The following is a 12,806-nucleotide window of genomic DNA, read 5'->3' on the forward strand; positions in this document are numbered from 1 at the left end:
GTTTTGTTTTGTGGTCGTGTTGACAAAATATTTGTTGTCTTGCAGACACAAAAGCAAGGAACTTTCTAAACTGTTTCCATACTTTTTTCTCCTTAGGCCTGATCTCATGGATAATTATTTGGCTTTAGTGCTTTCAGCGTTTATTACCAATGGACTTCTAGAGGTAACAAATTACTTTAAATTTGAATAGGTGCTTGCTACTTTTTTTCTGGAAACATTAAAATGGTATACACTAAATGTTGTAACAATGTTTTAACTTTTTGAAGGGTCTGGTTGAAGTGATCACAAGTAGTGACGACCATGTATCTGTTAGAGCAACTATCCTTTTAGGAGAACTTTTGCACATGGTAAGTTAAACTTCTTGCTGAATATAAGTATTATTAATAGCTAGTTGCAAATAGATATTTCCTAATATAATTTTGAATGTGTTACAAACTTGGAACATCTAATTTTTCATCCAAATAGCGGGTTAATTGACATTACCTTTTTTGGCACTTCATATATTAAAACCAGTATGAATCAATAGGAAGGCCAGTTGGAAATTATTGAAAGTGCTAGGGATTCTGCCCTAAGGATAATCCTCAGCACTCAAACTGTCACCAGTACACTTCCTTGCCTCAGTACCCAGTTGTATTTTTAAGCTGGAGTCCTGCAAGCTTACCCATCAGTTACTGTGTTTGGGAAAAGAACCATTGCTGATTTTTGCTTTCCTTAGAATAATGGTAGCCTTCTGTCAGTGTATTTAGCTTTCTGCCTCACAGGCTAGGCAGATGAAACTTTTTTCATGTTCAGCTTGATGTGGCTGGGGCACTTGATGTTATTCATTCAGACAATTTGGTGGAGTACTCTTTCAGCACTGCTGTGAGTGGCCCCTGCTACAGAGAAGCTGAAGAAACCTCTTTTTTTTTTATGGTTTTCTTTATCTAACATATCTTTTACAGTAGCTTCTCTCTCTTAACCCAAACTGTTTCAGTATAGAGATGTTACTATTTTCGTCAAATACACTTCAGTGCTACCTTTCAGCCTACCAAGGAGCTGTTAGGAATGTATGAAGTGATGTGATTTACCTTTCTTGCAAAACAGTTCTTTTATTTTTCACATCCTCTCTTGATGACAAGAATAGTGTATACAGCAGAACACTTTTTGATCAGTTTTCTTGTGGTTTATTTAATCTTCCTTCCAAATAAACTACTTTATAAGAGATGGTAAGATTGTGAAGTACAACTTTGTCTTACAAAAATTTGAATATGAATTATTGGACATTATTGCATTTTCAGCTATTGACTCATTTCACTGGTGTTTAATGTTCCAAAAAACAAGATCACAATCTTCAGATACAGGATTTCTTACTACTGCAGTGATTTACACCATCTCAGCTCAGAGGCATGAGTCACAACTACAACAAATCTTTCTTTAGTCTCTTCAGTGATTTTTCTTTAAATAATTGGTAGAATTTCTTGAGTATTCAGTCAACTATGTAGTTTAAAAAGAGGAATCTGTAATAACATACTCTGTTTTTCTGGTTTCTGGAATACTTTTGAAGGGGACTGACTATTAGTGACACAAGTTTGCTGAACAGCATAGGTATTTTTTGTTTTTCTGAAGAGATGATGCATTAGTCAGAGATGACTGTTTATCAAAACACTGAACAAATATTTGTACTTAGTTAGTTTGAAGAGATTGAAGCAATTTATCTTCAGTATTCTTCAGTTTCCAGAAATATTTGCGGAATTACGTATGTTTCCCAAAATAAAAGCAATTAAATGTTTAGTTACTTAGGAAGTTGTTGATCAGGTTTTTGTGTGTGCAGAAAGTTTTTAATAGAGATCATCAACTTAAGTTGTATTTCTGATTTTAGATTTTTTTTTAGTAGTTTTATACACGAAAGGGATATCTGGTGCTTTGCATCTGTATGTTACCACTTTAAAAGCCACCAATGCAAACAGTACAGATTAGAAGGCTCTGAAATCTGAAGTTGTCTTAAATTACTTTCAATTGTGTTTCAGATTTATTAGTTGTATCAAATATTTATGTGTAATTATTGCTCTGACGTTATGCAGAAGGCAGTTTTGTTGTCATGCATCTGTGAAAGTTTTGTGAAACTAATAGATTCTTCAAATGTTGATCCGAAAGAGGTAGCTGAAAATGTTGTAATAAGTTATTCTAACCGGTCTTTTTTTGGCTTTTAGGCAAACACAATTCTTCCTCATTCTCACAGCCATCACCTGCACTGTTTACCAACGTTAATGAATATGGCAGCATCTTTTGACATCATGAAAGAGAAAAGGCTGTAAGAATACTAAGTTACATTTAGAAGCAAAAATAGTTATCTCCTTTTTCCCCTACAGTTGAGTAAAACGTACAAGTTCTCTGGTGGCTGAAATCATGGCTGTCTTTATGGGAAAGCAAGTGCATGCATGCATATAGAAATGCTCTGTCACACTTGGTAGGAAAATAGTTTCCAATGCATCATTCCAAAAGTGGTTACAGTAACAATTTAGAAATGTGGGAGGAAAGTTTTGGTAGTGGATTTCAGAACACTTTTGCATAGATCACAGTATTTTTAAGCAGAGTTTTTCTTAAATGAACTCTGTGGTGCTGTTTGACCAGACAGCATCTGAGATGTGTTCTCTGTGTTTGATCTCTCCATTGTTTCACACTTCTTTTTTGGCATTTTGATACAATTAAGCATTCAAAACTAAAAAAGCCTGTACCGTTTTTTTTTTTTCTGTTGTTTATCTATATCTCATTATAGTAATAGACCAAATCAGTGAGTTATTAGTGTAAGCAAGAGCATAAAATGTAGTATTGGCATGAAGCTGTTTTTTGGGGTTTTAGTTTTTGTTGTTTTGCGGGATTTTTTTAAAACTGTTTTCTTCATCAGATGAAAATGATGATCGTAATAACAGTAATTATGTTAATGCTTTATCAGTACAAACTTTGAACAAAAGCAACAGAATTTTTTCAGTTCCTTTCAGTTCCATTTAAATATAAGAATGTATGAACAGAAATTTTAAATTTAGTGCAGCATTCTGCAGTGGCATGTACTTAGGAAACAGTACTAGGGAACTGTTTGGCATTCATGATGCCAATCAAATATATATATTTAGGTATCTGTCTTGAAATAGAGCCTTTTAATTTCTCTTTGGACTAGAAATACCTGAATTCTCAGATTTTTAAAATCTGTGCTTTTTTATTTTAGTTGTTTTTTAGAATTTCTCTGTACATCTACTGTTCTTGCAATTTAACCTCTGAAGTATTCTCACATAAAATACCATCTCTCAGGTACTTTACACAGTTTAAACCTCTGAGGAAAGAAGTCAAAGAATTTGATATTCACGTGTCTTTAAAATGTATTTCTATAACTCAGTGTTCTTACTTGGATTTCTTTGTAGAAGACCATTTACTAGAGTGTGTTGGGATTTTTTTCTAATAGTAAATTCTAGGAAATATTTTTGTTAATTACTCTGGCCATTCTTGATCTACTTTGTCTGATTAGTGTTATGGTAATTATACCATAACTTTCTATTTTGTCTTTCATTGGCAGTGATCACACTGACAGTGATAAATAAGTCAGTGATAAATTACAGAATGTCTCTGAACTGCTACTGTGAAACATAGTGCTCTTCTGCTTTTTAGTTTTCAAGGCTTCTTATATGTTAGTGGAAGATTCTGATATGTGAAAACAGTTATTTTTCACAAAAAGGCATATCTGAAATGCCATTACAGGATATTTCACTGGTCAAAGCTGTGGGATGAGAGGAAAGATGAAGAGCAGAAGGGATACATTTGTGGATTAGCTGCAGTTTTCTTACTGTTTGGCATTTGTGGACATACCTGATAGAGTAGTAAGAGTTCCTCTTTTTATTGAAATAAACTGATTTTGTAGAAGTACTATTCTTATTTGGGGATCCTGGTTTTGGTCAGTGCTCTGTGTTGTTTCATACTCTGAAAGACTGTAAGCACTGTTGCAGATTAAATTTATGTAACTTAAATAAGTGGCCAAATTCAAAGGTACTTGTTTGAAGGTAATACTAAATAAAGACTCTCTCCTTCCCTGTGAGAATTTTTGTTTATGGGAAAGAAAAGAGATATTACCTCCTCATTTTTAGACTTTCTTATTTTATTTGTTTAGCAGCTTGTTCTTTTTCTGCTACCACTATTTTGTAATTAACTGTTTCTTGTCAACTGTCATTTCTATTACTTCCTATCTTTTCCTGGAAACTTCTTACATGCTGTTGCTGAGCTGTTTAGATATCAAGAACAGGAAACATACTACAGATACTCCTGCCACCCTCTGGGGGAATAAAAAAAAAAAAAAAGAATACCCAAGAAGTACTTTGTTAGTCAAAGTTGAAGCTAGCACCCTTAACTCTCAACTTTACTGCAGAATGTTGATCTACTGTGACATCTTGCAACACCTTATCAACTTTAAACTTGACGGTATCTTCTGTGAACTGTGATAGGCACCACTAGTTGCAGAGCAGAAGAAAAGGTATCAGTAAGGCTCATTTTGAAGTACTAGAAATTCTGAAAGATACCTATGTGATTTCAGTACAAGACTGAGGCCTATGGAAACATGAAAACTTATATCAAGAAAATTATTTTCTTTTTAATTGCTTTGAAATTATTGGTCAGTTCTTTCTTGAGCTATGTTTACTTGTTCATGATATAGCAGTGGTACTCTTCAGTTGCCAACTGTTACCCAACTACTGATTATAGGGTGTTTATTTTCTGTTAGACGAGCAAGTGCCGCACTCAACTGCTTAAAACGTTTTCACGAGATGAAGAAAAGAGGACCTAAACCTTACAGCCTCCATTTAGATCATATTATTCAGAAAGCAGTCTCCACACACCAAAAAAGGGATCAGTACCGTGTGCAGAAAGACATCTTTATTTTAAAGGTACTACCATTATTGATTTTTCAGGACAGAATTTGACTTTGTATTTTAGAGACTTAGATCCTGCCCCCAAGCTTCTCTCTCATCTAGTTCAGAGCAATTTATGTAATGCCTTTGTATTATAGTATTTTATTAATTTAATTGGCCTTGTAGGTACTTGTGGATCCTGTTTTTCATTTCTAGAATTTGAGGAGTGACTTACAAATTTTGAATGCTTCTTAGGACCAATTGTGATCTCTTACTATTAGATTCTTAATACATTATAACCATGCAATTTACTTTCAGATGCAAGTTATTGTGGAACATAACCCTATTAGTGATTGTTACATGAACAGTAATTATATCATGTGCCAAGACTGGAAAAAAATGTAAGGAAACTCACTGTAGTTTCATGTCTGTATTCCAGGATACAGAAGAAGCACTTGTAATGAATCTTCGAGACAGCCAAGTTCTCAATCATAAAGAGAACCTTGACTGGAATTGGAATCTAATAGGGACCATACTGAAGGTGAGCTTAAAAAGGTCATGATATTATTTTTAAGTTGTTTGGAAAGAAGTCTCTATTTTACATGTGAGCTTTGACTTTCTAATATTAATTAATTCTTTAGTACATACCATAATCTATTTTATTTCAGAATTAGGATCTCATGGGTTTAATCAGTGCTGATACAGTCTCTTTGTATACAACCCTTAAAGTATATGCAAAAATACAGTTAAATTCACAAATTTCTTAAGCATGTATTAAATTTTATATAACATTATTTGTATAGAAATAGACTTTACAGCATTAGTTATAATGACTTTCAAGCTGCTCATACTTTAGACTTCAATCCAGATTACACAGGGTTACTACTCAGTTTCATAGAAGATTTTTTTTTTTATGTATATAACATGAGATGAAGGTTAAGGCTGGAGGTGGATTATAGATCAAACTTCAGATGTTTAGACTGAGCTACATATGAAGACTTCAGAAGTATGCAATCTCATTCTGTGTGCACAGTTTTTAAGAGACTACATGTTGTTTTAAGCAGAAAATTTACTTTGGGTAAGAACTTTCAGAGGGAGTACCAAGTATAGTCTTCAGACCAGAATAGCTCCTGTCATGCTGTGCATCAAAGCCATCCTTCTGTTGTTACCCCCAAGTAACACGGTCTTACTGTCTTCTTTACTGTGTTTTACAAAGATGGTGGAAGTACAAAAAGAAGAATAATGGTGATGATCATAGTCAAGATTATATTTTTTTGAAAAAAACCCTAAATATTTCTGTGCATTTGTTCAGGGGCTGATAAACTCAAAGACAGCAAGAATCTGTCTGTTATAAAGACCTGAATATGTATATGACAGTAACTTTCTTCCACCAAATTTCACTGTTTACAGGCTTTGTACTGCAATTACTAGATTTACTGGATTACTAGATAAGTATGATTGTTAATCATACATATTTTAGCTTTGATTCAGTATTAAAGATACTATCAAGAAACTTTTTCAGAATCTTACTGTTAATTAGTCTGTGTAATGCTTTGACAATGGACGTTTTATGCAGTCGACCACTAAAGCATGTGGTGGGTTTTTTTACCTGAAATTTAGGTCAAACTGTCAGTTTTCCTGCTACCTCAGACCTCCCCAGAAGTATATTTTCTAGTGTTCCGTCAAACAGTTGCTAATGTCTCAAAATCGGTGACTTCTGTCTTTCAGAATGAGAAGTTTGGGTGTTTTCTGGTTTAATTCTAACCACTTCCATTCCTGTTAAACTGCACGCCACCAACATAAATGAAGATAATGTTATCAGTGATCTATCTTTAGTCCTTGAATGAGCAGGATCCAGATTCCAGTGTTCGGACTTCGCTGTCTCATGTGGCTACTCACCTCCCTCTTGTCTCCATCACAGCCTTACAGCTGTGGGGCACCAGCTTTCTAACCACCTCACTACTTGCATCTCATGTGATCCCTTACTGCCTTTTTTACTTGCTCAGCTTGCTATCTTAAGCTGCTCAAAGAGCAGCAAAAGTGGCAGTGGTCAGGATGGAAGAATTGCAACTTTGTCATTGACAGTAGAGCTTAATAAGTTATCTGACACTGTTACTAGTGTAGTCAGTTTTAATAATCATTAACTAGGGCACTCTATGTCTTAATACTAGTATAACAATTGGAAATGTAGAACTGTATTGCTTTAGGTAGGAGAGAAGAATGTTTGATGCATTTCTTCCGTCCCTCCCAAGAAGATACTAGTAGCAACAAATACAAACCTGAAACCATAGAGACAACAAATGGCTGTAAAAACAGAGGAAAATAGAATAGGAAGAGAGGATAGGTGCAGAAGAAAGTATTACGACTTCATGTGACCTTTCTTAAAGTGTCTTACAAGGTATCAACAGAGGAGTTTAAATACCATTTTAATAAGCAGTATTTAGCAATAAGTGAGCTACAACAGAGTAATTACTATTTTTAGAACAACTCTGATAAGTAGTAAATATTATTTCCCTATTTTGCATATCAAAATATTTTTGTTATTTGCAGAGAAGAAACTGAAGAAAATTGCTTCTTTTTCATTAGCTTTTCATAGTTTGCTGTTTTCACAAGAATTATGACCTTGTACATATAGCACGCAGCTGACATTCCCGGTCCTTCTCTAGAAAAAAATGGAACAGTTCTTGGAGCAGGAAGTATGGGCTTTCCAATAAAATAAGATGGTTTTATAGGTTACATCAGGTACAAGAGAACTTACACTTCTAATGATTAGACAAAAATAACTATAATAGAAATGAGTAAATTTTAGTGACTAATTAAGGACTGATGTACAAGTTTCACATAATGCTATATTTGCTGTTTTTCTAGTGGCCAAATGTAAATCTAAGGAACTATAAAGATGAACAGTTGCACAGGTATGTAAAAATTATGTAGACTTCCTTTGAAGAAAGAAATTTGGAAAAACTGGGTTTTAATATTGCAATAAATTATTCCTTGGATTTGTAACATTTCTAAAACTTAATCTATAGATGAGCAGCAAAAATGAAAATTTCAATAATTAGGTGGCAGTATTTGCTTTAAATAAACAGGTCTTTAAGCTTTAGTGGTTTCTTTTCTATACACAGATACTTTAGGTATGTATTCCCTTAAGACTCATACCAGCTTTTCAAACACTCTATTTAATTATAAACTTAAATATTACCTCTTTGATATTTCATATGTGAGTATTGGATGTCAGTACTTGACAAATTTTAACAGAGTAGGTCTATGGTTGTACAGTTATGTGATTACATCTTTCATCAAAAACCAAGAGGAAGTTGTTTCTAGTTGCTATTAATTTCAAGGGAAGCATATGTGGTTTAAAAAACAACAAAAACCACAAAAACAAAGCAGAAAGATATTAAAAAAAAAAAACAGCCAAAAAAACAGTTCAGCTTTGTTTCCTTTCATGTCTGTTGGCATTAAGATGTTTTTATTACTTTTATGCATGTGTGGTAATAGTGTTCCTAATTAGTTCTTGGATATCCCTTTTAACGTGCATTTCAGAAATTTAATTAAATTATTTTGAAGAGTAATTTTGTATTTGTAAGCATGGAAAGCTACTTCTCCATGAATTTGAGGAAAAAACCTAAAGCTAAAAAATATGCTGGAAGGTTCACACTGCTCACTTTTAAATTGTTAGTAAAAAGTCATCATAGCATTCCCAGCATAAGTAGTACTCCCATTGTAATCATGGCCATAATTTAATTTTGCATTTGTATTTTTCTGGGTTTTTTTCTTTCCCTAAAGATTAATTGTCAATCTGTATTTTGCAGTAAAGGATTATTTTCCAAATCTGGTGGTTTATAATGCTGCTTGTCTAAAGCAATGTCTGCAGTCTCAGCTGTGACATCCACACCCACCCCTCTACCTACCTCCCTGGGGCAATGTTCCTGATTCCTGGTTTTGTGCTGTGCTCAAGCATTGTTCAGTGCCTAAATAATTTAATTTCAAAAAGCTGAGAAAATCTAGGTTGATTTAGTTTAAGACTTGTACAGTTTGATACTTTCTGCAGGATTGCGGGTTAGATGCTTTAATGGCTCTAAAATGGTGTTGCTCTTGTTTAGTTATAACTAAGCCCTGAATCTCTCAAGTTTCACTGCTGATCATAAAAAAATTCTCAGCCACTTTTTTTTTTTGAAATGTAAAGTATGTTACTTTGTTCTTCCGTAAGTTGATTTTGTTTTACTGTTAGTTTTCTAGTGATGATCTTACAGCTGTTAAAGTGAAATTTCAGTTATTTTTAACATAGATTCCTTCATTTCAGAGATAATTAATTCAATGTGTGTATATACATGTTTCTGTATACACACTTAAGTATATACATAACTATACAAACATATAAATGTGTATGTGTTTATATATTTATTGCTAATAACCTAGAATAAAATAAATTTCGTTTGACAAAATTTGAAGCAGCCCTGAGATTTCCTTTATAATTGGTCCTGTGTTTGGAATTAGGGATAGTGGCTTACTCTCACTTGTTTAACTAAAGGCACAGTGCTTTAGTTAAGTTTTCTTAATGCTTGACATATCTACCTTCAGACAACATTCTGTGTTATTTTAAAGCATAAGTGCGTGTTTGTTTTGACTAAGAATTGGCAAGGGGAAGTTCTTCACTGAAGATTTATTCCTGCTATGCAAAAGTCAAGCTATATTACTCACCATGATTTCAGACAGTCTGAGTGAGAGTCTGTTTGCAATCGCTGTGTTTATGCTAAGAAATGCTTAAGTGAGGTGAATGAAAATACTGTTGCTAAATAAATACAGCCTTTTCCTGGCACAACACAAAAATGTATTTTTCACAGTAATGTTAACTATTATAGCTGAAGAAGACTCATGTCACAGACTCTTTTTTTAGCTCTTTGTAAGCCTAAATACTGTAGTCTTTGAAACTCACCCCAGGATAAACTACAGCAGAATAAATTATAAGAATGAGAAGGAAGTTACGGCTTCTAAGAGCATAGAGAACCTGAGTTCCTTTACTATTTTGAGTCATGGCATAGAAGACTTCATAACACTCATTACAGCTGCATCTATGAAATTCTGTTTGGATAGACTCTTTACTGCTACCTGCTACTCTTTTAATTACTTCTGAAAACTTATTGTCAATAAGGTAATTTAGTCATATCTTTTCTACCAGCATCATTTTTTACTTTGAGAATGTCCTTGTCATAGTGAAAAATATCAGACTCTCTTTTACTTTCTATAGGTTTGTAAGGAGACTGCTATATTTTTACAAGCCTAGCAGTAAACTGTATGCTAACCTGGATCTGGACTATGCCAAGGCTAAGCAGCTCACTGTGGTGGGCTGTCAATTTACTGAATTTCTTCTTGAATCAGAAGAGGTAAGAAATTTTCAGCTACAAGACTGAAGGTAGAATGGTAGTGCTGCTGTATGCCACTTAAAGTAAGAAACCTTAATTTTAGTAAAGACTTATATAGACTTTGGGTGTTAAACCTAAAATGATCAGTGTAATTAAGAAATATAACTTAAAATCTTGAATTGTCCAGATAAGACACTGAGGAAGACAGCTGTATTAGTGGAAGTTTTATTAAATACATCTTTATAAAATGTAACTTAGGGTTTGGAGTATTTTTTATTTTCGCTATTTATATTCTTCCTTTCTCCACCTCCTTTCTTCTTGTGTGCTAAAGACTTTTATGCCTCAGGCCAGAGGAAAATGTCATTTGAACAATCCTTTTCCTGGAAAGAAAAGAATTGGTCCCAAGTTGTCTCCAAGCTAAACTCCTTTTATTTGCCTTGAACCTTTTTCTTTAGTCTGAATTGTGCTTGCTAGATAGCATTTCTATTTTGTATCTGTATTGTGTTTGTACATTTTAAGAAATTTTAAATCATGGATTTCAGTAGAGGGACCTAATTCTGTTACTGGTAAATGCTATTGCTCTTTGGTTTTTTAGGATGGACAAGGTTACCTGGAGGAATTGGTTAAAGATATTGTACATTGGCTCAACTCTTCATCAGGAATGAAACCTGAACGTAGTCTTCAAAATAATGGTTTACTAAATACCCTTAGCCAGCACTACTTTCTCTTTTTTGGTACTCTCTCTTGTCACCCTCATGGAGTGAAAATGCTTGAAAAATGTAATGTGTTTCAGTGGTAAGTGTTTTTATTCTGTTTAAATTGTGCTTATGGATGTAATAGTTACGAAAATTGTGAACTGTGCATGAGACAACCATCTGTAAAGCTGGCAACTTTAAATTTCTTTTGATTTATTCACAGGTAAAAATCACCAATTGTGGGGATATTTTTCATGTTGTTTTTTTAAGAAGGGGTCTTTTACTCTGTCATTACTGAACAGATAGGGGTTATTGGGTCACAAAACAGCTTACTTTTTCCTGTCCACGTCTATCTGACAGAAATCAGTATCAGGAAGGATGATACTGTCTTGGAAAAGGGGGGGGGGAACGACACACATCAAAATAAAATGCAAACAAAACAAATAAACTTACTCTAATTCAAAGTACTGAAGTTTTAATTATTGGCTGAATAAAATGGGTTTGGGTTCAAATGCTAACTTTTATTTTCTTCTCTCACCCTTTCCCCCCAGTCTTCTTAATCTTTGTTCTTTGAAGAACCAGGATCACTTGTTAAAACTGACAGTTTCTAGTTTGGATTACAGCAGAGATGGCTTAGCAAGAGTCATCCTTTCTAAAATCCTGACAGCAGCTACTGATGTAAGTTTGATTCAACTTACGTTTCGTTATTACCTGCCACTAGACATGTATTTTGTTATTCAAGGTGTATGACTTTATTTCTAAGCTATTCTATATCAAGAAAGGTTTTTATTTGGGTATTCAGATACATGAAACTCCTAATCATGTAGCTTTTGAATTTGCTGTGAACTTCATGCTGTATACCATATTTGTGCTTAATTTCTTAAGTCATTCAAACAGAGGTTTCTTTCATGTATGAAGGGGGTTAAAGTATTTAAATGCATAAACCAAGAGTAATCTTATTGTCTAGGTTAGTGGACATACTAAATCGATGGTAAAGACATTGTTTTCACGAGCAGAAATGTGTATTTCTATCAGTAATAAACAGGTTAACCTTCCAGTGGTAGATACTGTTTTGATAACGATTTGAGGTTACTGGTGGAAATAAAACACAGACTTATGTAGACTTGAGAGAGGAGGCTGTTGAACTTTTAAGAAAAAGGAAATTATAATTAGTAAGTTGAAATGTAACTAGGAAAGAACTTCCATTATTTCAGGGGGAGCTGTTCTTCTGTCACCTCAACAAGGCGGAATATATTCTAGAGTGTATTTAAGAGGGAATAAGGTAGATGCTAGCTTTAGATGTTTCAGGATATTCTCTGACACAGCAAAGATATGATTCTTATGGGTAAAGAGTGGAGTCTGAAAGTAGTTAAGATAGTTGATGTTGAAGTAATGTCTCACTGAAATAAGGGAATAAATCTCCTTACTGAATAATTTTAAAATAAACTTTCAATAAAATGATTACTTTACCCATTCTCCAAAGTTGTTTTATGCCTAGTCTGAGCAAGAAAACAGAAATTAATGGGTTGTGAGAACACATGCCTGTGTCTTGACTTCTAAGCTCCTGTTAGATGACTGTCAGTTAAGAGCAATTTAGACCATGGAACTTCGTTTAGCTGTTTTTATTGAGATTTCATGTCTATGGGTACTGCCCTCTCCACCAACCCCCAGCAATTTTTACCTACTGAAAAGGAGCCGTATGTGGGTGAAGAGCACTCCAGCTTTTCACTTTCTTCCAAATACAGCTGGTTAACAATTAGAAAAAAGTCCAGGCATGCTGACATAGTCTCCTCAGTGAAGTGTACAGTTACACAAGTAATTTGAAGCATTTTATTATGAATTAGTGTTTCTTGATTCTGATAACTAAGGTATAAAGA

General features: G+C 33.9%; 1 protein-coding gene across 1 annotated transcript in view; it reads left to right on the plus strand.

The window, feature by feature from the left end:
* Nucleotides 1-12,806, plus strand: part of RICTOR (RPTOR independent companion of MTOR complex 2) — a 91,431-nt gene that overhangs the window by 49,626 nt on the left and 28,999 nt on the right. The window contains exons 14-22 of the mRNA XM_074932779.1: nt 97-163; nt 267-347; nt 2,190-2,290; nt 4,742-4,904; nt 5,308-5,409; nt 7,737-7,783; nt 10,120-10,255; nt 10,830-11,029; nt 11,481-11,607. Of these exons, the coding sequence (XP_074788880.1) occupies nt 97-163; nt 267-347; nt 2,190-2,290; nt 4,742-4,904; nt 5,308-5,409; nt 7,737-7,783; nt 10,120-10,255; nt 10,830-11,029; nt 11,481-11,607 (1,024 nt within the window). The remainder of the gene's footprint in view (nt 1-96; nt 164-266; nt 348-2,189; nt 2,291-4,741; nt 4,905-5,307; nt 5,410-7,736; nt 7,784-10,119; nt 10,256-10,829; nt 11,030-11,480; nt 11,608-12,806) is intronic.

The sequence above is a fragment of the Athene noctua genome, chromosome Z (genome assembly GCF_965140245.1).
Source record: "Athene noctua chromosome Z, bAthNoc1.hap1.1, whole genome shotgun sequence".
Taxonomy (NCBI): Eukaryota; Metazoa; Chordata; class Aves; order Strigiformes; family Strigidae; genus Athene; species Athene noctua.